We start from the raw sequence: 27,367 nt of genomic DNA on the forward strand, positions 1-27,367 counted from the left end.
CTTTCTGTTTAAAATGTTCCTTTAGCCATTCATTTAGGGTAGGTCTAAAGGTGATGTATTCTTTTAGTTTTCCTTCATTTAAAAAAAAAACTTGGGAGGAGAGGTCTTGGGGCCCTTGGGGCATGATATAGGTGAAAGCCTAGGCTCTCTCGTCAGCCTTTGCTATTGGGAGTGGGGGTCAGATAGTAATTTTTCTATGGTATTTGGCTGTTGTAGAGCTATTATTATCTAAGTATTTTCATTCTCGCTGGACTTCCCCTTTCCTGGTCCCTTGGCTAAAGAAAGTAGTCTGCTCATGTTTCATTTCCAGGTTGTCAGATTTTCGTGTCAATTTTGGAATATATGATGCAAAAGGAAAAGCTAGGAAACACCACCTTGTGCTCCCTTGAGTCCCAAGGTCCCTAGCTAATCTGCCTTCTCTCCACTTTTCAGAGTCTTCTTCTGTTTATACATAATTATATATGATCTCTGGGGGTTTTAGTTGTTCATAGCAGGAGGAATATAGAAAAGGAAGTCCACTCAAATCTTCCCAGAAGAAGAAAATCTAGTGGCTTAATAAGTATGACATTGATGGAGGAATAGAAATCAGAAATTCACCTAGAAACTGTAGAAACGGGTTCAAAATATGTTAAAGGTGTCAGTGGAGGAAAGAGTTTTGATCAATTGGTTTTGGAAATATTGGTTCATAATTTGGGGATAATTTATATCTTTACCTCAAACATATGAAACAAATTCCAAGTGGCTATACTCCATTAATACATATCTATAACTTGAAGTGGCTCTATCTTTTTAGCATTTCTTACTGCCTTTCTTTACATAACCCAAAGGGAATGAGACTGGCATAAAGCAGGAAGACAAGCATATTGCCAAAACAAATATGCAATACATAAGGTAAATCATCAATATGCATAATACTTCAGGGAAATAAATTCAAAGTTGTGTAAAATGTTGAATTGTAAGAAGAAAGTATTTTTTCAATTTCTATAACTTAACCATTATCGTATTAGTGTCTATTTTTTACAGTTATTAGTGTGTTTACTCACTTTTCAAATGTTTACTGCCTTGGGTTCTTGAATGTAACAACCACATGAACGCCATAAATGTATCCTTGGGCAGTAGCAAAGTCATGATTGGAATTGAGAGATTTTTCTCTTAAAGTATTTAGAAAGAATTGTTATCAGAATTTTAACTAAATAAAGCAACAGTGTGTGCAGAACAACAATTGGGGGAATGGATATATAACCACTTCTTTAAAAGTTGCTCTGTTTTATGTTTCTATAGTAATTTTATGGTAATTTACTTTTATGACTCACCTCTATTAAATGATGACCATCACAGGGTAGGCTTCCTCTCTTTTCACCTTCTTATTCCTGGTGTCTAATGTAGTATATGGCAACTGTGTGAGCATCAAATATTTGCTGAATAAGTGATGAAAAGGACTGGCTGGATAAGTCAATAAATAAATAAATCTCCATTGCACATTTGGATTAATACTTTTGATAATTGTGGGAATATGATTTGGTATGTTATATCCAGAGTTGAATGAGAGCAAATATGTTAGAATGATATATTATAATAACCCCTCATTAGGTTGATCCATGGTTGGTTTTCTTAAAGACTTAACCCTCATTTTTTTCCTACCACATAAAATGACAATGAGTATATTATTTAAATCTCATTTATTAGAAAGCCAGGTGTCAGAGTTAAGAAATGGTTTGTATTTTATTGGTTAAAGTGATCACACAACCTTCTTTGTTGAAAACCCTTTTGGGGATTGGCATAGTGTATGAGTTGCTGAAACCGACTAATAGGAAAAATTAGCAAAGTGAATTAAGTTTGTTAATTAAAACAGACTTTTATCTATGCCTATTATATTGCTAAGTGTTAGATGCCCTCTACTTTAATCTTTAATTTAACTAATAATTCCTTTGGTTCCAAATCACTAAGACATCACTGACAGTCAAAGACTAACGCTGAAAAAGCTGCTCTTCCTTAGTCATTAAACAGATACGAAATTCCATTAATAAGGTGTGACTTTCCCATCCCCTTCAATGAAGAAGCTACGTGTGTCTCTGGGTGTAAAAACGTGTTTGTTGTTTTGGGGAGGATGTTGAAAGCTCTGTCTATGCACTGTTAGTTGTTTTGCAAAGTTAGTTTTAGAGTAACTGATACAGAGTTCTACTTTCTCTCTGTTATTCTACAGAAGAGCTGCTTGATTGATCTGTCTCTCCTTTAACAGAACAAGGTGTCAGTCACATTTATTAACATTAGTTCCCCTAAAGCATGGATCTATGAATATGTAACTCTTTTAGATCCCCTCTTCAAGCATTTCTCTTTTTTCTTTAGTGTACATTTTTTTAAAAATCCGTAAATTATGTATATCACAGTTGTGTGCTATAAATCAGTTGGAACATCTTGCTTGCTTTTCTAGATGCCGTTCCATTAAATATTCTCTTCTATTCCACTGTTTTGATTATAGCTTCAGTGACAAAGTTTACTTGTGAATTCATCATGAAAACACAATACTAGACCCTGAAATATTAATTTTGGGGGCGTAACCATAAACATAATTCTATATATTTTTTTCTCTTTCTTTCCTATATATCCATCGTCATGATGTGTTAACCTCTAATTCACAATAAGGGCTATGCCCAGAATAGCAAAGGGCAACATATACAGTCTAAGCCTTGTCCTTGTGCTCAACTGACTTATATTCTGGTTTACTCTTGGTATTATTTTTTTGTGTCATTAGGGTTATGCTACATGTCATGTCATACCATGTCAGGTCACATTATACCAGGATTGTTCATATATTAGGATATTGTACTGCTAGCAGACCAACCTTACACATTCAGGGTGTTACTGACCCAGGTTCTTGCACTCTTTAATCAATAGAAATTGAGAAGAGGTCAGACAAGAAATTCAGGCAAGGCTTTATTGGGACTCATGCTATAGCACAAGCGAGTGAAAACAAGTGCCAGGTTCCCTTGCTCGCTCCCTGAGGCGGGGGGGTGGTGGGGGAGGGGGTCCCTTAAATGGTGTGAGGGTATGGGGTCGGGCTGGAGGAATGGCTTAGGTGGTCTGCCCACCCCCTTGGTGGTGCTGTGTGCAGGAATCATGCACAGTCCCCTGCTTTTGCTCCTTGCACCTCAAAAGTGGCAGTTGGGTTTCAGTCGTCTTGTATCTTATTGTTCATAATTTGCCCCAACTGTGCATGCATGCGTCCCTTATAGTTTCTTTGTATTCTGTTGCTGAAGGAAACTTTTGTCTCAAGAGGAGATATTTAAATAATTTTTCTTAGAAAATTAATTTTTCCTTTACCATTGAATAATTTGGTATAAAATAATTATTGTTGGTGCTCATATAATCATTATAGTAGAATTTTATAAATATCCAAAATCATATAATAGAATTTTTGAAATCTGGTCCTAGAAATGATCACTTTCCCTCTGTGCTCAATTCACTTCACAATTTCTTATCATATCCATCAGGGATATGTGATTTCTCCCACATATTCCTCCTCTTATCTCTCTTTTCTCTTTCCTTATGTAAGTTATTTAAGCTCTGTAAAGGAAGGTGCAATACCAATGATTCAAGAATGTGAGTAGAAAGTTGGTGGGAAGGGTACCTAGAGCTGTAAACCCAGGGCACCTGTAAACTGTTCAGATTCCATCAAATATCCATTGAGAATTTTGTGTGCAAGCAAGGAGAAGTGGATTGAACTGAGTAGGCCACTTTCTAATAATGATGTCTCTGAAAATAGCGAAACAAGTTTACTGCTAGTCTTGCTAGTATTGCTTTTGGGAATACCTAGTAGATTAATGAGCTTCTGTTTGGATGAGGTAAAATATATCATGAATATTATCAGTTTTTTTAATCAGTTTTCATTGATCAAATGCTTCTGTTCTAAATAATTGTTGTGTTTTTTTTCCTTCTTTTGTGTTTAATCATCTGCCTAATGCAAACTTCTTTACCTTCAGACAGAGAAAGGACTATCGAAAGTATGGCAAGAGAGTAAGCAGAACTCTGGTGATCATTGGCAAAAGGCTGTCATCCTTCTAGGAAAGTTAAGGAATTTTGAAGTCATATTTCAAGGTATCAGAACAAGGGATCTGGGAGGAGGAGCTGCAATTGATGACATTGAATTTGAAAACTGCACGACTGGTAAGTTTCTGGAAAGCACTGCCGTTTGGAAGCACATTTATAATCTAGCCATTTTATCTTTGCTTCATATTGATAAAATGTTCTGCAGTTACGTATTTTGTACATACGTAAAAATCAATCGAAAGAGATAATTTCATAATGGTTGAACTTAGCTACATGTTAAGAGATAATAGTTTCTCCATCCTTTAATTACACAAGTAATTCCTCTCTTCCTTCTGCATCATCCCCTTTCTAACATGCAGCAGTGTTGTCCTTTGAATTAATTTTCAACAAAATTTAAAATGTAAGCCTAATACTCACATACATTTATGTAATTTAATTAATTTTAAATGAATCAGTAAAAAGGGTTAGAAAGCTGGAAGTTAGTGGATATATAAGAAATACATGCAACCAAGTATAATTCAAGCAGAACTTAAATTGAGAGCTCTGCTTAAGGGATTTAAAATGCTACCCTAGCAAGTGAATAGTAACTTGAAAAAATATGCTATCACTTATCATGCTTCTAAATGTGAAGTATAATTACACGTAGATTTTCTTTACAAAACTACCCAGAAAATGTCAAAAATAATTATAAATACATTTGTACAGTTTCACAGCTGACACAGTTGCTTTCTGAGGAGTCATTCTATCTGATTTCCAAAATAGTACAGTGTGATATATCCTGCCCATGAAAGATATGCCTTCTGTGGTGTCTTACACTGATTCACTTAGAGGCAAGCCCCTGGGACTCAAGAGCTAAACCTGAATGCTGTTGAATTCTGTTGCTGCTTTCATATTAAAATATCACTACACCAAGGCAGTGCAAGAATGTGACTTTGGTTTTTGGTGCTGTTAAAGCATTTGCTCTCTTTATGACCAGGGCTGGTGAAAAGGATTCTGCTTAGGAGTCAGCCTTTTGGAGTTTGAGTCTCTCCCACACACCCCACCATGTTTCCAGCAAAGGCAGCTGATACTCAGCTACTATATATATATATATACATGCATACATACACACACATATACATAGGTACATACATATTACATAAAATCAGAATTCGTGCACCCTAGGTGAGCACAGGGGTCACAGAGCTCCAGGTCTCTATGTCAAGCAAAAGACAGGGTTTGGGCTTGGAGATGTTTAGGAGAGGGTTCCTGGACCACAGAAAAGGGGATCTGAAAATATAATCATGAAAAGGTATCTTAGAACATGCTTTTTAAACTCTTTTCTAGTAACTTATTAAACAGGAGAGATTCTTTTCCTCTCAAGGGAAGCAGAATGATTCTTGGATGGGCCGATTCAGGACAGAAGAAAATTGAGAGCTATTATCCCAGCTCTGCCAAGTTTCATGTAGAAATGTGGACTATTTCTTTCCCTTCTTCTCTTAAAGCCCTGTGAATATTTACATGATTATAACTCATTTCGTTCAAGTTGATCAAACATTCACTGTACTGACTAATACTTTAATGTCTTATACATTTAGTGATATACTACTTTAAGGCTTTCTTTGTTATAAATAAAAAGGCAAATTTTGGTTAATCGTAGTGAATATGGTCAACTGTATGTCGAATATATTTTAGGAAGAAGTAACCATTTTTTAAATAGCCAGCCTGCTACAAATAACGAGGATTTTCAGATTATGTTTTAGTTAAGATAGGAAAAGAAAGTATTTTGCAAAAGTTTAAAAGACTGTTTGGAACTAAAAAACAATGATTTTTTTTGTCCCCCTAGTTTTTATATGCCACTAAAATAGCAGTGCTGTGAAAAATGAGTAACAAGAAAGCAAATTAGAGCATAAGTTACCCTATGTTGTTTTCTAGTATTGCCAACTTGGAAGAGAATGGTATCTGACAAAACACCTAAACATCAGAGAGGCAGTGTAGAATAGTGGTTAGGAACAAGGTGTCCAGCCAGACTACCTGGACGTGGACTCTGGCTCTGCCACCGACTAGCTTGGGTGAGTTTCTTCATTTCACTTTGCCTCAGTTTCTTCATCAATAAAATGGGGTTGATTAAAAATAGCACTTCCATCATAGATTTCTGTGAATGTTAAATACGTTGATATATGAGAAGTGCTTAGAATAGTCTTGGCACATAGTAAAATTTATGTATTCCATTTTATTGTTATATTCCATCATCATTATTATTAACTGTGCCATATTTTCAAGTGGTGCTTTATTGTCCCATATTAGGAAACCAGCTTCAAATCACATGCAAACCGGTCACCATAAAATCTATCATGGAATTGTTGCTGTTCCCCATTCGAGATGAAGAACTTAAAAAATGACAGTGTTTATTTCTCTGTCACATCCTGCCAATCACAATAGAGCACATACTGTATGACACCATTTATATGAAATGCCCAGGATAGCAGATGTGTAGAGACAGAAGTAGATTAGTGGTTACTTAAGGCTGAAGAGCATGGGGTAGGGAGTGACTGCTAATGAATATGGGGTTTCTTTATGGGGTGATGAAAATATTCTAAATTTTTATTGTGATTGTAATACAATTTCATAAATATACTAAACCCATTAAATTGTAAACTTTATATGGGTGAACTTAATGGTATGTAAATTATACTTCAATTTTTAAAAAGTATTTTAAATAATTTTTTTAAAGTCAAAGCCTAGTTAACAAAGCCTATAAGCTATGGAAAACATATGCAACAAAATTAAGTGAAAATACATCCCTATAAAACCCAGTATAAACAGGATCTCTATGCTGTTTATGTCTATAAGAGAGAAGCTAGGAGAATCATGAAAGGCCCAACAGATATTCACTGGAAAAATGCAGTCACGTGGTTTGAGAATGACAGGTAAAACCGGGAGGGGTTTCACCCACTTTTAGAATAAGTGGGTCCAAGGGGTCTGTGGTTAGGTCTGTGGGGCTAGAGCAGTCTAGACCCCATGAAAACTCAAATGGATCCATCAGGATTCCTTTCTAGGACAGTAGCCCGCATTCAAAAACAAAACAAAAAATGAACAAACAAATAAAAACATCCCTGGGAGTAGAATCAAAATTGAATAGACTAAATACAGATGAAGGATAGTGAAGACCCACATCAAAGAGTTGGAGGGGAATAGAGCCAGAAAATTTCAAAAAGCAAAATCATATTTTTATAGATTTATATAGAATCTATAGACTTATAATCCTTTTTAGGGTCCTAACAGACCACCTCTGAAATTTTTCTTGGACTTTCTGACAACTCTGTAATCTTTGCATATTTTTTTAGACTTCAGAGTAATGCAGAACAAAGTTTTGAATTGATTAAGAGTGAAAGTGGAGAAGGTAGAGGATATAGATGAGATATATATTTGATGGTTATCTACCTTACCTGCAAATAAGAAAGCTCCTTGAGCTTCATATTTATTTTTTACTTTCCATTCAAAAACACATAACTCAGTTTATTAGATAATATTTGGTACATGGCCAACATAAAGCTAGATATATGCTTTTTTATTTCTTTGCATTCTGAACACATCATGGTGCTATCTTCAATTTACTATCAAATTTATTGTATTTTTCTAAAAAGAAAAAATAAAAGAATAGGCATATCTTTGTCCTGTCCCAAGATACATTAAGAAGCATATCTCCTTTTTGGAAGCAAGTAGCTTATTCATTTTTAAAAAGTGACATTATGAATTCAGTATTTCCTCTTTTTAAATTCAAGTTGATTTAAAGATGATTTATACAAAAATCTTATAAAATACAACCACCAATTCTATGGAATAGAAAAGTAGAAAGAAAATTCATATAGAGAGGAAAGGAATATTCCATCACTGTAATTTATAAAAGTGCCAATTCTGAATTTAAATGGTTACTCATTTTCAATCAACATTAGTTGTTAAGTGCAATCATTTATTACATACAACCATCCAGCTGAGTCTACTATTAATACTAAATAGCATTTATGTCAGCTTTGCAACAAGACCATTAGGTGCAAATCCTGGTTTACCCACTTGCTACCTGCTCCATGGTTTTAGGTAAATTATGTAATCTTCCTTTGTCTTATTTTTCTCAGCCGGAAAATGGTAAGAATACTGCTTCCACCTCATAGAACTCTCACAAGGATTAAATCATTTACTTTATACGAAGTACTTTGAAGAATGCATGGTGTACAGAAAGCACTGAATATTTTTGGCTAAAATATAGATGGACAACATTGGCAAAAAACTTGACATTGTTCTAGGCACAACGCCTTTAAACGTATCAACGTTTAAAAGCTTGTTCTGTTCCGTTCACATGTCCAGCAAGCCTTTATCGCTTGGCTAGTCTGCAGAAAACTCTGTGCAATGAACTGTGTGCACCTCCTCGGAGCAGGGCTGAAATGCCTGTGTCACACAGCGTTTGGCTTTCCTGATTTTTCCATTTCCACTTTCACTGCCCCTTTCTTGATGCCCGGCATTTCCTCCTCTTCCCCGTGTGCCTCTCCCCCGCCACCATGCCTTCTGCTGCCAGGACTGCTCTGTGAACAGTCTTCAAGACACTGGTAAACCCAGGACCTCAGGGTGGGAGCCGATAACATTATAAGATGTTGCCTTTTCCACCGAAAAATCTAGAAGATCCAACTGAATGATGACCAGTTTTCCATTGGGGGAAAAGGAAGAAATAATTCAGGGACCAGCAAATGCTTCCAGAAGTCAATAAAATCTTCTAAGTAGACAGTAGCACAGTAGCTTCTCTGTCTGTCTCTAAATTCATACAGAGCAAAGCACATCATGTTCCCCAGATAATCCTAAATGTGAAAGGAAGGAAATACCTTGGGGATAAAGTCAGAGAAGACAGAATCATTATAATTTCAGATGTTTAGTACATTGTCTTCACACATAACTTGAAAAGACTTTCCTTTTTATTGTAACCCCTTAAAAACTGTATGTATGACTTCTAAGTGTACTGTCAGCAGTAATAGATTTGGAGTGAAAAATAGTGGCTTGATGATAATGATTTCAGTGCAGCATCACTCTGAATTAAACTGAACTTGGGAGATCACAAAGCAGTGATTGCTCTATACAGAGTTCACAAATACATAAATCTATGCACAGAACCCTGTAGAGTGACTTCAGAACTTAGCTTCTTCACTTAGTTTAGATGAAAAGCTGTATTTCTTCTCTACACGTGAGTGTTCCAAGTGCTGCATTTAGGTGTCCCACAATTTTCTTTTAAAGTAAATGTGTGTCAGAAGAGAAAAAAGAAAGGAAGATGATAGTCAGTAGAACAAGTAAATATCTCACCCTAATGAAGTAATTAAAAGTGACTTTTATTTTTAATAACGAATGGCTAGATAATATGTAGTGCATATAATGTAAGGGTACATAAATGATGGATGAATGGGTGGATGGATGGATGGATAGATAGATGGACAAATAGATGGGCAGACAGATGGATTAATAGAAAACATTTATTCAAATCTTGTTATATGTGTGAAAATTCAGAACAGAGCCTTCATTGAGTTACATTCTGCCGGCAGATGCAGCCAGTAAGCCAAGTAATGTGTAATACTGTGTCATGTAGTATTAGGTGCTGTGAATGATATAGGGAGAAAGTGAGGGAGGATTATCACCCTGATTAGTCAGAAACAGTCTCTGAAAGTTACAGTTGAGCAAAGGCTTAAATGTACTAAGAGGCAACCACGCAAATGCCCTGAATAAAGCACTCCAGGTCTCGGGACCAGCAAGGCAGACTTCCTAGGAGGGAGCGTTTTGCTGAAGCAGAAGAAAGTAAGGGTGGGGAGATGGCAGGGGGCCTCATCATGCAGAACTTTGTCATCAGAAACACCTGCTCTGTACTAGCGATCATCTCACAGCACAGAGGGTAAGCAAGCAGACTCCCGAGTCAGCCTTCCTGGGTTTAAATCCTGTCTCTGCCACTTAGCTGCTGTGTGACCTTGAATAAGTGCTTATCAGCTCTTTACCTCAGTTTCTTTATGGCAGTAAAAATCGAACCTACCTTACAGGGTAATTGTGAGGATTTAACAAGTTAATATACGCCAAGAGCTTTGAACAGTAACTCTCTTCGTAGTAACTACTCAGTAAATGTTAGACATGATTATCATTGAAATCCTCACTGTCATGTTTAATTTAATCTTCATTACAACTCTGGGAAATTGAGGGATCCAGAGGTTACACTAAACAATACCAGCCAGCTTGATTTCTTTACTGATGCTTAATGGCACAGAAACAGCCATATTTAGCCGTAACAGCATAGAATACTACTAAAATCATGATGAATACTATGGCATGAAAGCAATCAGACAACACCTGCCCCATCTAGTTTGCCAGTAGTTTCAAATGCTCTTTAAAGAAAACAGGTGAGGGCTTCCCTGGTGGCGCAGTGGTTGGGAGTCCGCCTGCTGATGCAGGGGACACGGGTTCATTCCCCGGTCCGGGAAGATCCCACATGCCGCGGAGCGGCTGGGCCCGTGAGCCATGGCTGCTGAGCCTGCGCGTCCGGAGCCTGTGCTCCGCAACGGGGAGAGGCCACAACCATGAGAGGCCCGCGTACCGCAAAAAAAAAAAAAAAAGAAAACAGGCGATATCAGACATATCACTTGTACTCCTAACAATGATGTGTTTTAGTAACACTAGTTGAAATATTTTAAACGTGGTAAATCCTGTTTTTTAAAAATTTAATGTTCAGCCAGTCTTCATTGTTACATACTTGTTTTATTTTGGATTCAGAAAGTTTTTCAGTAAGAGGAGGGAGGGAAAATAAAACAGACTTTACGAACGAATGTTATAGGACTTATGAGATCCAGTTCACAGCAGTTTCTTTCTGATTATATGTAACTATTTTTGTTCTAGGTTTGCTTATACACCTTTTATACGTAAGGCTAAAAATTTCTGCCAAGAATTGATGTAATTTGTTAAATATATTCTGTATGTCAGAGCCAATTCATATCTTTAAATTAAACCTGATACTTTCTGTGAAACTTTATCTGTTGGCTGGTGAAATGCCCAGTGGTTCTCAAATAGTCCTGAAAAAGACTATGAAAAAGTAGACTTTACTTGAAGTAACTACTTTACATTTCTGCAAATATCTTTTCTTGATTAACAGAAAGTATCAAAGTCATGCTTAAAGATATTTCATTATAATAAATATATATCCTGATTATATTCCTCTCCCAACTTACATATCAGTATCAAGAAGACATCCGTCCATACATAAATGCATCTTTACTAAGTATATACCGTATATTATGCAGAAATTAAGCATTTTGACTTTTCAGTCAAAGAAAGGTAACTAATTTTTATTGATTCAAAAGTTTAATTCTTTATCTAAAGGGAAGAATGGTGATCTCAATTCACTGATTTATAAACAAATGACTACAAAATTTTTAAACCTACCATTGTACGTTATAGAGATATTTACTATGTTCAAAATATCCATTTTCTTCCCTGTGTGTCCCAGACCCTTTCGGGTAGGTGGATCTGTGTCAAAAAGCTCTGGCCAGAGTGCTGTGAGGAAGTAAGGTGTGTCACTTCCAGGTTGAAGCATTTCCAAGCTGGTGTACAGCCCACCTGGTCTCCCTTCTGCTGCTGTGGTAGAGGACACCTCATTTTCCAGGTGAAGTGTCTACATCTGCCTGGTCCCCTTGAGTCTGTAGAGGAAAGTCCCTCTGCCAGCTTGTTTTAGACATATCTAGCAAATGACCCAAAAAATGGTGTTTTTGAGACATGGAGATTATTTTTTAAGTGTCTTATAATCTAGTCAGATCTAACTAACACACCATGCAATTTCCTACCTTAAATAGGAGAATATTATTTACAGTTAGGGCTATGATATAAAAAATATATGTACCCTTCAGTTTCTAATACTCCAAATATGTTAAGAAAGAACATCTAACAGCATCCCTGGCTCCAGTCTTATGGGGAAAATAGTCAGAAAATGAAGTCCACACTAAGCAAAATTCAAAACCAATAAGTAGAGAGAGTCCTTGTGGCATCAACCCTCTCCTTCCCGTCATTGACAGCTGTAGCCCTCACTTTGCTTTACTGCTTGAATTGATTTGAGCCAGGCCTCAGGGGAGAGACTTCCTTGTCATGGTCAACCAACAACATTGCTCTTCATTAAGCCTGAGAGCCAAGTTATTTGCTTCTCATAAAATCAGGGAATAGATTCTTATCCTGGTTCCATGACCATATTTTAGACAATAGAACTAAGTAATTGAGTTTATTATATCTTTAATCGCTATTTTTAATTAAAAAATCAAAACCATGAATGGATCTAATTAATGTTGTGTTCAAGGCAATCATTATTATATACCTAGAAAATATCAGATATTACTTTATCTTTCAATAATCTTGATAAAATTAGCAATTCAATGTCAAAAGGTCTACATTTAAAGATGTAACTGTAATCATATCATAGTGATAAACTGAATATTATAGTTAATGTGATTATACTTGATTATAATCAAGCACAATGATATAACTTGGCTTGCTCATAATATTAAGAAAATATAATTACTTGAACATACGTTTTAGTAAGCCTTAAATAACCCTTGAAATGTCCCTAGGTTCAAATGAAGGCTGCTGTAAAGCTGAATCCTAACATTATCCTCTATTCATGCAATTTCTAAGTAGAATTTGTTTCAATTACAATGAACATTTCCCCACTTAATATCTAGGTCAGTAAGACCATTACATAGAAACTTTGTGACAACATGGCATTTCAATTTTTACTGAATTATGTTTTATTAATTATTTTCTAATCAAAATGAATATTAATGTTTATCAATGAGACTTCCATTTTACACTGATATAGATATACTTTTTTCATTACACTATTGAAAGATAAACTCTTCAGTCCTGAAACAAATGTGTGTATATATATATGTATATATATGTGTGTGTATATATATATATATATATATATATATATATATAGGATATACAAGCTACAAGTGGTACTCAAAATAAGTAGATGTGGAACCCAATAAATTTATATCCAGGTGGTTCAAACATAAATAGGTTTCAACTAAATCCACAGGTATTTATACATGCACAAATATTAGGCCAGGGCCAGAAACCAATTTTTTGTCTATTTGATGAAACACACACACACATACATATACACAGAGGCATGCATGAGTTTCTAAAAAGTCTCCTATTTTGAATGATCACATAAAAGGGCTTATGGGAAAACAGGATTAGGTCAAACCACTATAAGCATAGATAACTGAGTTATATAGCACTAGCATAAACAAAAGCAACCATAATAAAAATACAGGCACAGTTTAAAGCATTTTAAAATCCTAATAAATAGAGGAACTTTTCAGCAAATGTGCTACTTTACCTAAAAAGGTGGGTAGGGTACGATGCAAGGAATCTTGATGAAAGGGTGGTGTAAAAAAGAGTTTAAGACTGTTGAATTATGGAGACATGGGAAGAGTGACAAAAGACCAGGAAAAATTTTTAAAAACATACAACAAATAAGCATTTCCAAGAGAGCATGTGGAGAAACAGAGAAAAGAAAGACGGGGTGAGGTGCGTACTCAACAGCCCGTAATTCTTCTGTGGCTCTCCGGCTCAGCTGTGTTAGTGTCCTTCCCTCTCATCTGCTATGCCTTGGAGGCACAAGACATTACTGTAGAGGGAAGAATCATGCAGGCATCGACACAAATTCTGTGTTGTATTGACTTAATTCCTTTGCTGATTAGTTGCATACAAACGTCACTGTTTTACAGACCTGCGTAGCATACGTGAACTTCAAGACAATAGAAGGAAACTAATATATATTGAACACCTACCATTGTGGGTGACATCATGAAACTAGACCCAGCACATCTCTTTTAAGAAGGGAATAAAGATGTTTAATACAGAAGGGGTTCTTGAGGGATTTGAGCAAAATGAGTCACACAAATTGTTTGGAAAGTTGCCTCAGAGGAACTGGGAAATACAGTTTTAAACTGTTGATTAAAAGGTCAGGAAGGAGCTCAGCAAAAAAAAAAAAAAAAAAAAGTGTGGTTTGGATTTCTTTCCACTCATTTACTTTTTGGCCTTTCAGTCTTTATACATCCTCATGATCATTTCTGGGAAACCTCTAGTTTAATCATATCTAGTTTAATTGCCAGTAGCGTCAAACATAAAGAGTTTATTTAAGGGTGTGAGGAACCTCAGGAAACCCGAGCTCAGGAGTGCAGTTCAGCTTCAGTAAGGTTCTAAAACCAGGGATTGAAAAGAGGGAACTTGAGCTGTGATCTTTCTGTGCCTCTTGTCTCTCTTAACTGCTTCCCTCTGCACATCTGTTTCGGGCCCCTCTCTGTGGAACCAGCTTTCTATGCTTCACCATACATAGGCAGAAAATGTGACTACACTGCAGAATTCAAGAGCCTCAAAACGCTGTTGCAAAAACCCAGTAGTTACATTTCTAAATTCTCTGGTAGGTGATTACAATTGACCTATCTTGGGTCAAACAGCCATCTTCAGACTAGTTAACTAGTCTGATGTCAGGGATATGTACCAACATGCCTACTGAGCTCCCACCTTGGTGACCATATGGATGAGGGGATGAGAGGGAGTCATCAGATGAAGGGAGTGGGGTAAACAAGTCCCCTCTAGACTCACTGAACACATATTCTTAGAATAGTATTCATTCAACAAGTACAATACCTCCACAAATAAGTATACAGATGAGTTGGTTATTCCAATAGATGGCTGGTCTAATGGAGTAGGTAAAAAGTAATAACCTGTGCTAGAGTATTGCAATAGAAATAGAGAGGGGAAGATGGCTGAATGAACTAGTGGGGGGAGACTCTAGCTCAGGATGGATGCCTGTCAAGCTCCCAGCTGGCAGGAAAAAAATAAGCTAGGAGAAAACAGCAAAGGGCACACACCAACTGTCCTTTAAAAGGTTTCCTTGAAGCTGTTGCACGTCAATTCCACCTATAACTAATTAGCCAAAATTCTGTTGCATGGTCAAACTGGAAGGAAATCTATGAAATGTGTTTATTCAAACCTAAGGATGAGGAAGGGAATGAACATTTGTTTAGAGAGTGACTAGCCGACCACCAGTTCCTACTAGGTAATACCCCAGCCTAAGGGTATACGAAATTATGACTTTAATATATATTGTCAATAAGAATGATTATTAAGGGCTTCCCTGGTGGTGCAGTGGTTGAGAGTCCACCTGTCGATGCGGGGGACACGGGTTCATGCCCCGGTCTGGGAAGATCCCACATGCTGCGAGCGGCTGGGTCCGTGAGCCATGGCCGCTAAGCCTGTGCGTCCGGAGCCTGTGCTCCGCAACGGGAGGGGCCGCAGCAGTGAGAGGCCGCGTACCGCAAAAAAAAAAAAAAAAAAAGAATGATTATTAAAATGTAAATTTCCACTGGCAACCCTTCATCCACTGTTTTTGCTGTTTCTTCACATGCCACCCGTTAAGGTTGCTTATTGCTTTGTTCTCCTCAGCCTTTGTCCATGTTCACCTGTCTCCATAATTCAACACCTTGAACCTTTCTTAACCCCCCATCTCTTCCATCAAGATTGCTTTCCCTTTTTAGTTTAGATAAATTAATTTATCTATTTCTTTAAATCCTGCTCAACATTGGTTTTCATTTGATTTCTGCAAGGAGTTTTTTTTCTAATTTAGTAGATGAAATGATATAGCATTTTAATTTACATATGTGGTTAATAATGCAGTTAAATCTCTTTCTTTAAACCAGTAAGCCTGTTGTTGGTCATTCACATTTCATCTTTTGAGAACTGCCCATTCATTTCCTTGTCAAAAATTTCTGTTGAGCTGTTTGCTTCTTGTATTGATTTGGACATGCTTTTTCTTCACTAATTATATAAACATTCTTTTATAAGATATATTTTAAGTATGCTTTTCTTGCTTTTTATTGTCCTTTGATATTGTTTATGGTACTTTTGATGAAGACATCCTCATCCAATTTATTTAATCTAATTTAATCAAGATTTTACTTTATAAGTTTGCTTTGTTGTTTAGCTTAAGAAACACCCTCAGATTAAATACTCTTCATGTTTCTTTCTGTTTTCCATCTTTACATTTTGGTGCTTATATTTAAATGTTCTTGAACCATAATACTTCATCACCACATATATTTTTATTAACTTTAATTATGCTTTATATTTTTGGTTATTCCTTCTTCCCAAGTGTTCTACCAAAAAGAAAAGTCACTGTAAGATTGTTTGTTTGTTTGTTTGTTTGTTTGTTTTCTTTTTCCTTTGCAACATGCTGGTACATTTTACTTTCCTAGTATTGTAATCTACTCTTTTCTTTTTTAATCTGTTGTACTTTGCACTGAGGGAACACCCTACATTCATTTCAGTTTTTTAGTTCTTAGTGGTTAATTAGAATTCTCTTAATTGTCCCAATCTAATGGAAATTAAATTGTGGAATTAGGTGATTATCCTGATTATCAAAGACTCATGGGAATTCATTTGGAAGGATGATGCTTTCATTTTCTTAATTGCTTTAAATATAAGCGTAGCCCAAAGTATTAAAAGGGTCTTTTAATCTATAAAAAGCTAAATGTATTGGTTGAACTAATAAAAAAAGAAAATAAAAATATGAAAGTATTAATTAATAATTTTATTATTCATTAATTGATTTTTTACTCTTGTTAATATATTTCTAGGTCATTTTAGTGTGTTATTTTATGCCTAGATATATTTTTATGGGTTGAATCATTGAAAGTTATCTCATATATTAAATATTATAAACACATTGAAATGAAATTTAGTGGAACACAGCTTTCTTTGAGCATTGGATGCGATTGCCCAATACGTTATGCAGTGTCTGAAAGAGATCATGAGAACATAACATATGCTCAGTAAAGCATATGGAGGCCTTCAAAAAGGCATAAAACAGCCCCAGTGTTTAGATGATCTGAAAAATTCAGAATCTCCAACTTTCCAGGACTGGTCAACCTCTTTCTCTCTCTCTCTCTCTCTCTTTTCCCCCACTCTTTCTTTTTTCTTTTTCTTTCTTTTTTTTTAACCATGTTTACTTTCTATTGTGAAATGCATCAGTGTTTGTGGCCCTTAACTCTGGCCTCACACCAAAATCTCTTGGGGAGCTTAAAAGAATCTCTCTTCCCAGGCCCCATTCCAGACCGATTAAATCATTATCTCTGGATGTGAGTTCCAGGCATCCATAATTTTTAAAGCTTCAGATAATTCTAATGTGCAGCCAGCTGTATGAGCCCTTATTATACATATAAAAGTGTATTTTAAATGTGTACTTTTAGCTTAATATTAAAATAAAATGATTCCCCCAAGTTACTCTACAGAAATTATGCATATTACCTGTACTTCAGAAATCCTTATGTGCACTTCTCCAATCATATATTTTTTCACTAGAGGAAATCATTACCCTGCCTTTTATGATAATCATCTTCTTGAATTTAATTTTAGTTTTGGCAGAACTATATTCCTAAATCATATTATTTAATTTTGTCCAGTTTCATACTTTATGTAAATAGAGTCATACCGTAAAATTGTATGTATTTTTGGTGACTTGTTTCTTTTTTAGCTAAAGTTTTTTTGAGATTCTTCACTATGCATGAAACTGACTCATTCATTACCTCAATTTTATGTATTTATGAATGAATATTCCTAGAACAAGAAAGAATTTAGTTCTATTTCTAATTTTTGCTTTTACTGAAATAAGTGCTTAAAACCATATTCACATAAGATTGTGATGTTTGTTAAGATTGAATTTTGTTACAGCATCGTCCTTCCAGTGCTTGAACTGGATTGCCAAAAATATAAGTCAAAAATCACAATATTTTATAATCAAAAATTATTTTTTGATCTAGCATCTGAAAACTAAGTCACTGCTCAAATTTTTGGAAGCGACAAGTTAGAAACCACTTGACTTATAAAAGCATTTTTTACAATATAGTCAGTAGAATTATTCATTCTCTCAATTTCTGGGAATAATGTCCAAGAATGATTTACCTAACAAGACTTAAAAAGACACTATTAGTAATCCTTTTTCCTCTTCCATTTAGTGCCTCCTTTTTTTTTTCTTTACATCTTTATTGGGATATAATTGCTTTACAATGGTGTGTTAGTTTCTGCTTTATAACAAAGTGAATCAGTCATACATAAACATATGTTCCCATGTGTCTTCCCTGTTGCGTCTCCCTCCCTCCCACCCTCCCCATCCCACCCCTCCAGGCTGTCACAAAGCACCGAGTGGCTCCTTTTTTAACATAATATACTCAAAGATATGAGAAATTTGAAACAAATAATATACCTTTGTCAATGATTTGTGATAAAATAAGTTTATTCACCACATGATTCAAGCATACTTTACATGATACTAAACAACCAGTGGGTCACTGAAAAAATCAAAGAGGAAATTAAAAAAAAAAACAAAACTGGAGACAAATGAAAATGGAAACACAACAATCCAGGATCTATGAGACACAGCAAAAGCAGTTCCAGGAAGGACATTTATAACAATACAGACCTACCTCAAGAAACAAGAAAATTCTCAAGTAAACAAGCTAACCATACATCTAAGAGAACTAGAAACAGAAGAATAAATAAAACCTAAAGTTAGTAGAAATAATAGAGATCAGAAATAGATGAAATAGTAACTAAAAAAAAAAAATATCAATGAAACTAACAGCTGGTTCTTTGAAAAGATAAATAAAATTGTTAAATCTTTAGCCAGACTCATCAAGAAAAAAGAAAGAGCACCCAAATTAATAAAATCAGAAATGGGGACTTCCCTGGTGGGGCACTGTTTAAGAATCCACCTGCCAATGCAGGGGACATGGGTTCCAGCCCTGGTCTGGGAAGATCCCACATGCTGCGGAGCATCTAAGCCCACGTACCACAGCTACTGAGCCTGCATGCCACAACTACTGAAGCCCGTGCGCCTAGAGCCCAAGCTCTGCAACAAGAGCAGCCCCTGCAATGAGAAGCCTGCACACCGCAGAGTAGCCCCCGCTTACCACTACTAGAGAAAGCCCACACGCAGCAATGAAGACCCAAAACAGCCAAAAATAAATAAATAAATTTATTTATTTATTTAAATAAATAAATTAAATAAAATCAGAAATGAAAGAGAAGTTACAACCAGCACCATAGAAATACAAATGATCGTAAGAGAGTACTATGAACAATTAAACTCCAATGAAATGGACAACCTAGAAGAAATGGATACATTCCTTAAAACATAGAGTCTCCCAAGACTGAATCAGGAAGAAAAAGGAAATATGAATAGGTCAGTTACCAGTAATAAAGTTGAATCAGTAATAAAAAACAACAACAACAAAAGTACATGAAAAGATGGCTTCACAGGTGAATTCTACCAAACTTTTAAGAAGACATAACACCTTTTCTTCTCAAACTATTCAAAAAAAAAAATTGAAGAGGAAGGAATGCTTTCAAACTCATTTTAAGAAACCAGTATCACCCTGATACCAAAGCTAGACAAAGACATCACACAAAAAGAAAATTACAGTCTAGTATCACTGATTAATATAGACACAAAAATTCTCAACAAAATATTAGCAAACGGAATTCAGTAACACAGTAAAAGGATTATACACCATGATCAAGTGGGATTCGTTCCAGTGATGCCAGGATGGTTCAGTATCACAAATCAAGCAATGTGATACACCACATTAACAAATAAAGGAAAAAAATCATACGATCATCTCAACAGGTGCAGAAAAACTTTAGACAAAATTCAAAACAGTTCTCATTTTCAAACCAGCGGGTTTTCATCATAATAAGCCTGAGTATATTTTTAAAATTTACATAAGTGTGTAAATACACATCCTCACGACAGCTGTCCCACTTCTAGATGCAATAATTGCTGGATATTAATTTATCCCTTATTCCTTATATATCTCTTTTAAAAATATGAAAGTTTAATATCCTAATATCCAATAGTATTTTCCATTTTAATGGCAATATCCTATATTCTGTGTAAATCAAGGTTAAATGTTTTTGGCAATCCAAAGCTTGTTTGTCAGTAAAAATGTTCCCAAATTTAAGCAGAGGATAAAGTCAGGCTCTGTCATAATACCTGCTCCTAGAACAGTGCCTATCAGTAGACAATCAGCAAATATTTTTAATTTTTAAAAACATTGTGGCAATATACACAGAACATAAAATTGACCAGCTTAATCCTTTTTAAGTGTACAATTCAGTAACATTAAGTATATTTACATTGTTGTACAGCCATCACCAACGTCCATCCAAGAAATCTTTTCATCTTGCAAAACTGAAACTCTGTACCCATTAAACAGTAACTCCCCATTTTCCCCTGCCCTCAGCCCCTGGCAAGCACCATTCTACCTTCTTTCTCTGTGAAGTTGACTACTCTATTTTCCTTATACAAGTGGACTCATAAGAGTATTTGTTTTTTTGTGACTGGCTTACTTTGCTTAGCATAATATCCTCAAAGTTCATCCATGTTGTACCATATATCAGAATTTTCCTCCTTTTTAAGGCTGAGTAATATTCCATTATATGTATATACCACTTTTTGTTTATCCATTCATCTGTCAGTAGACACTTGGGCGATTTCCCTGGCAGTCCAGTGGTTAAGACTTTGCCTTCTAATGCAGGGGGTGCAGGTTTGATCCCTGGTCAGAGAGCTAAGATCCCACATGCCTCACGGCCAAAAAAAAACAAAACATAAAGCAGAAGCAACATTGTAACAAATTTAATAAAGATTTTAAAAGTGGTCCACATACGAAAAATCTTTAAAAGAAAAAGATAGACACTTGGTTTGCTTCCACCTTTTGGCTATAGTGAATAATGCCGCTATGAACATGGGTGTGCAAATATCTGTTCTTGTTCCTGCTTTCAATTGTTTTATGTATATGTCCAGAAGTGGAGTTGCTGGATCATATTGTAATTCTCTTTTTAATTTTTTGAGGGCCAACTCAATATTATTTATGGTGACTACACTATTTTACATTCCTGCCAACACTACACAAACATTCCAGTTTCTCCACATTCTCACCAAAACTTGTTATTTTCTGGAGTTTTTTGTCTTTGGGGTTTTAAAAAATATAGTAGCCATCCTAATGGGTGTAAAGTCACACCTCATTTTGGTTTTGATTTGCATTTCCTTCTTTTGCATTAGTGATGGTGAGTATCTTTTCAAGTGCTTCTTGGCCATTTGTATATCTTTTTTGGAGGAATATCTTTCAAGTCCTGTGTCCATGTTATTTGGTGTTTTTGCTGTTGAATTTTAAGCAAATACTTTAAAAAAGAGTAAAGGAATGAATATGAGCAATAAGGGCATCCTTCTGCTTAGTCATTGAGCAGCTATATCAGAAAAAATAAACAGATGTAAATACAAATATATAAACATTTATAAAAATACCTTATTCCCAATGTAAGTCCAAATATACTTGTGCAAAAGTGTCTAAATTTCAACAAGTTCTTCTTCGCTTGTTGTAATCTCAGTAGTAACATACCTTTCTTTGCTCTAAGGCATAGCATTATTTTAATCTATCATGATTTTTTTTTTTTTTTTTTTTTTTTGCGGTACGCGGGCCTCTCACTGTTGTGGCCTCTCCCATTGCGGAGCACAGGCTCCGCACGCTCAGGCTCCGCGGCCATGGCTCACGGGCCCAGCCGCTCCGCTGCATGTGGGATCTTCCCGGACCAGGGCACGAACCCGGTTCCCCTGCATCGGCAGGCGGACTCTCAGCCGCTGTGCCACCAGGGAAGCCCCTCTATCATGATTTTTGATGCACTCTGTTGAACAATGGCTTCTGCCATCACATTCATTCATGAAGCACAGTGATGTCATTACAGGGAATCAACTTTCTGATATGCTGAAATGAACATTTAACTTCTGGCTATTAACAGTACGTCAGTCATTTTTCTGTGGATGTGCATGTTTCCCTAGCTTCCACTGTGAGCAATGCTAATTTGTATCAAACTTTCATACTTCGATGGGAGCTTAAAAATATCAAAGTTATCTATATTTGTACTTATATATTCAGATTTATTAATTTTAAAATATAGCTTTATTTTTAGTTATGAATGCATTGTTAGTAAATAGCATTGTATTATAAAATTGTTTCATGCTAATATTTTTTCCCTTCAATCTCATGAAACTCCATCAGGCTGAAACATTCTTTGAAAATAGGGAATAAAAGAAGTGAGACTTTAAATGAGCTAAACATTATCATGTTTCTACTATCACAACTTGCCCATGTATACTTTTGAATGTCAAATAGAGGGAAAGATGCAAAGCTCTATCTTCTATAAAGTGTGGAGTGTGGTTGTGAAAGAGTGTGTAAAGTAGAACCAAGATGATCATAGGTGCATTCTTGGCACATCAATTTCAGGAAGCTTCATATTTGGAAATGAAGATCTAGAAATTGATTTCCTTAAAACTGTATGCCTTTATCTCCCTTGCAACAATTTTTATGTACTCTCTGGTGCACCCATAACTTAGCCTGAAGACTGCTAATACATGATAGGTCCATTCTTTCCCTTCTGATGTACATGCCAAGTCTGCCAAAAATCAAATATCTAAACACATGGGGTTCAATTCTAGGTCTTCTATTATGTTCTCTGGTCTATGAGTCTATCTCTGCTATTCCACACCTCTTATTTATTATAATGTTTAAATAAGTTTTGTTACCTGAAGTATATAGTCTCTTGATTTTGATTTTCTTTTTCAGGAGTGTCTTGGCTCCAGTTAGCCTTTTGTTATTCTGTATAAATTCTAGATTCAGGATATATACATACATATATATGGGGGGGGGGAGATCTCCTATAGGTATATATCCATAGAGATGGATAGACAGATAGAGAGATAGATATTCAGGTGATTCATGTATATCTATATCTCCACCACTTCTGAGAGGCAGGTTTCTTTCTCATTTACTCTAAAGCTGCAAATATAAACCCTATTGATTCCAGTTTTGTGTGGGAACCTCCAGTAAATCTCCTGCCCTGGGTAGTCCTTAGCCCGTGAAGTTATCTCCAGATTTCAATATAAATTCCAGTTGGCTGAATTCATTTCATTTCTGACTTTGAAGAGTCTTACATTTGAAAATGTATTTCAGTATTTTATTACTGAATTGTAGATTGTAGATATTTTCTCTCAGTTGGCCTTAATTCCGTGACTAAAATCTCATACTGCCAAAAAAAGGAAGTGAAAAAAAGATTTTCTATCAATATTATTTAAAATACTTTAAAATGTAAAATACATTACTAACACAAAGGTATTTTGCAGTGTTTTATAATGTATTTTATGGAAAATTATATCATTTTTTAATGTTTAGCTACTTAAAATGTACATCTTTTCTCAAGATGTCATGTCCTGCTTTATTATTTTGGACATAATGTACTATTTGGTGAGTTTATCTTTAAAATAACTTATGCAACGTATTAAGCAATTTAAATATTATGTTGAATTTGACAGTGGATCAAGTGAGCTTCCAGGTGTTTCTAGTCTAAGGATTATCTCATATTCCAAGAAATCCTGTATTTTTAAATACTTTTAAACATTTTCAAATTTCCTTAAAAGCATGGGATATGCAATTTAAATTATATTCTTTCATCACCATTTTGATTGGAAAAGCAATAGCTTAGAGGTTATATAACATGATGGGCATTGGAATTATTAGCTCAGTTTGAATTTTAACTTCACTGTTTCTCAGGTGTGTGACCTGGGACAAGTTACTTCACCACTCTATGCCTTTTCTGTACAATTGAATTATTATGGAAATCTATTGATTTAATCCTTGCAAAGTGATTAAACCAGTACCCAATCCACTGTAAGTGAAAAATTAAAATCTCTTAATACTGATAGCATTTCCTAACACTATTTAGAAATAGTGTAAAATGTTATTAATGATTCCTCAAAGAAGCGTTTTGTTGTAGAAAGAATGCTGACCTAGGATGACTACAAAAATAATTAGAACTTTTAATATCTCTAAATCAATGACAGTTTTACCAACTTTATATGCTTTACCTTCACTAAATCTTGGTTTTTTTACATATAAATTTATTTATTTACTTATTTATTTTTATTTTTGGCTGCGTTGGGTCTTCGTTGCTGCACGCGGGCTTTCTCTAGTTGCAGCGAGCAGAGGCTACTCTTCGTTGCAGTGTGCAGGCTTCTCATTGCGGTGGCTTCTCTTGTTGCGGAGCACAGGCTCTGGGCGTGCAGGTTTCAGTAGTTGTGGCATGCAGGCTCAGTAGTTGTGGTGCACGGGCTTAGTTGCTCCGCAGCATGTGGGATCGTTCCGGACCAGGGCTCGAACCTGTGTCCCTTGCATTGGCAGGCGGATTCTTAACCACTGCGCCACCAGGGAAGTCCTTTCACTAAATCTTATAAGAACCCACTTTATAGATAAAGAAACTAAGGTTCTGAGAGGGCAGGTTCTCAAGAATCAAGAAAAAATTTGGAAAAAGTAACATTAAATAACTAATTACTAAATGTCAAGCATGTACTGAAAACTTTGCATACATGATCTCATTTAATGTTCATACACCTCTGTTATTCATGTTGGAACTTCAGTATCTCCATTCGTCAGATGAGGAATCTGAGCCTCAGATTAATTAATTCAGCCAAATGACACAACTGGTAGAGATATTACTCAGGGAGATTTTAAGATTTTGTTTAAAAATATCATAAAGTTTCTTTGTTGTGGCTAAACTCTTTGTAAACAATTAAAAAGTGCATCAAAATATTTTTCTTTAGTCCACAGTAAACTTATTAAATTCTGAAGATTTGAATGAAATATTATGTCAAAAATACAGTGCAAATTAAATTTTATACATCTCACATACATGGTGGAGTTCAAAGGAAAGGGTCAAAGATAATATTATGTGGTGATTAGACTTATTTGTATTCATTTTATGCAGAAAAACATAACTTGATCACAGTTTGATGCTGGAATTTGCATGTAAATTGAAAATTATTTAACAGTGTCCTGCAGTGACCTTACTATACAAATAATAGAAAAGACAAACTAATTCAGAAGTCTGAATCAGATTGCTCAGCACTTCAAAATCTCTTATTCTTCATTAAAACTCATTAATGGTATCAATATCAATGAGGTTCTAGAATCTTATATTTTTAGGAGGCCGTATATTTCCTTGAAGTGGTATTGTTTTCCTTTATTACACATATCACTGATTATGGTTGCAGCACTCCTAAAGTGCGACCAAGATAGGGTAATAATAGATGCAGTTAACAGTTTATATCCTTTTTTAGTGCATGTACTAGAAACCAATTTTACCAATCAAATAAGTAGAGGTCATTTTTTCTAAAGATTCTGGGATGGATCAGAGAATTGAAGAAACAATTGTGTAAGCCATCCTTGAAAAGAATAAGCTCCAAGGACCGAAGTAACAGGGGCTCGTGGGAAGTTGCTCCAGTGAAGTGCCCATTAGACACCTGTGCCCCCCAGAACTGCTATTTCTGTGTGTCTTGGTACAACATTCAATCCCAAATGCAATAATCCTGTTGGCTTATCTTTAATCAGTTATCTTTCCTTTGATCAATCAGCTATGTAATACCACACTGAGATTCTGGGTGATGAACATTAGCCGGCTCTTTTCTGTTCTTCCTCAGGCCCCACCCCACCCCATTTGGCAAGGAGTCTGTTGAGAGCTAAAAGGACATGCCCACTCAGAGCCTATGTTCCCGGTTCTAAATCTCAGATTACTCTGATCATGCAGCTCCAAGCTGGCTTCAGGGGTCTTTCCTCACCTCTTCCCCAGTTCTGTCTTCTCATGGAGGGACTGCACTGCTGGTATGCATACCCTGAGCTGCAAGGTTAGCTACAAGATGACTATGGAGATGAAGATGGGATTGTACCTACAGACTGGGGTGTCCACAGCAGATCCTGTGCACGTTAAAGGTGGACCTATTGCCATAGCCTGCGTCATCACCTTGAACCAGGAAGCTCATTCACCTTGTGTTTATTTTGAACATCAGTCTATAACATATTTTATAAGACCCTAACTATTCATGTTTTATATCCATGTGATATATTTTCACAAATTAAACACAGATGATTCATAATCTGCTCTTGGGGGGTATGTACACTTCAGAAATATGTCTCTACATTTCAACACACTCCCATATTCTCCATCTCATTAAACTAAGTTTTTTGCCTAATTATTTTTAGGTATTTTGTATGTAAAAATGTTACTGTTTTGGTTTTTTCCAGTTATTCCCACATTTTATTTATATAGGATCAATGCTGGTAAATTCTTGGGCTTTATGCAACTCTTGATTTCTTCATTCTAGTGGAAGTATAGATATTGGAGTGGGGCAGCCTATAGCTGAGACATTCTACATGAGTAAGTTTTAACTCTTTAATGCCCAACAATTTTTTTTTTTTTTTTTTTTTTTTTTTTTTTGCGGTACGCGGGCCTCTCACTGTTGTGGCCTCTCCCGCTGCGGAGCACAGACTCCGGACGCGCAGGCTCAGCAGCCATGGCTCACGGGCCCAGCCGCTCCGCGGCATGTGGGATCTTCCCGGACCGGGGCACGAACCCGCGTCCCCTGCATCGGCAGGCAGACTCTCAACCACTGCGCCACCACGGAAGCCCAATGCGCAACAATTTTAATGGAATTTTCATCTTACATTTTAGCTCATAAGAGAAATGTGCTTTTGGGTGGCTGAAAATAATCATCTTAGATTACTTCTTACAGCATTTTTGTACTTGCATTTATATTTTTAAAAAACAACCAGAGAATTTCTGGTGAATTAACTAAGAAAGTGTCTTTGAGATAGTATTCAAAACCCCTAGAACTTTAGAGTGGAAAGACTTTAGGGATCCAGAGTGTTTGAATGATTTCATTCCAGCTTACTTGGAGGTTTGTCACTGTGGGAACAGAAATACAGCTCATTGCCTCTCAATTTAATGATTATTCTGTCACTCCATAGTAGGTGTAGGAGAACAAGAAGCAAACACACATGATAATTACTGACTTGGGTAGTAAGATGTGTAAAAATAGTTGTTTTCAATGTGGTCAAAATGAATCAACTATTTATTATAAAACATATTTAAATAAGCGTGTATCCCTACTATGTATTAATATTTCGAGCAAATCCCCAAGTACTTCCGTATAATTTCTATGCAAAAGTTACCTGAGCAAAGGAAAACAAATAGTATTTTGAGACAACAGCTAAATAAGCAATTGCATTTGCCTTCTGTGCCATTTTCTATCAGATATATATGACATTGGTGCTTTGATGTGCACATTTCCTCTTACACCTCATCTCCAGTGGAATGGAGATAAAAT

At 35.8% G+C, this 27,367-nt stretch overlaps 1 protein-coding gene across 1 annotated transcript in view; it reads left to right on the forward strand.

The window, feature by feature from the left end:
* The window catches only part of MALRD1 (MAM and LDL receptor class A domain containing 1), a 567,689-nt gene that overhangs the window by 349,866 nt on the left and 190,456 nt on the right, over positions 1-27,367 (forward strand). Inside the window, exon 29 of the mRNA XM_060121258.1 lies at positions 3,981-4,164. Within this exon, the coding sequence (XP_059977241.1) occupies positions 3,981-4,164 (184 nt within the window). The remainder of the gene's footprint in view (positions 1-3,980; positions 4,165-27,367) is intronic.

Source organism: Lagenorhynchus albirostris, chromosome 1 (assembly GCF_949774975.1).
Source record: "Lagenorhynchus albirostris chromosome 1, mLagAlb1.1, whole genome shotgun sequence".
Lineage (NCBI taxonomy): Eukaryota > Metazoa > Chordata > Mammalia > Artiodactyla > Delphinidae > Lagenorhynchus > Lagenorhynchus albirostris.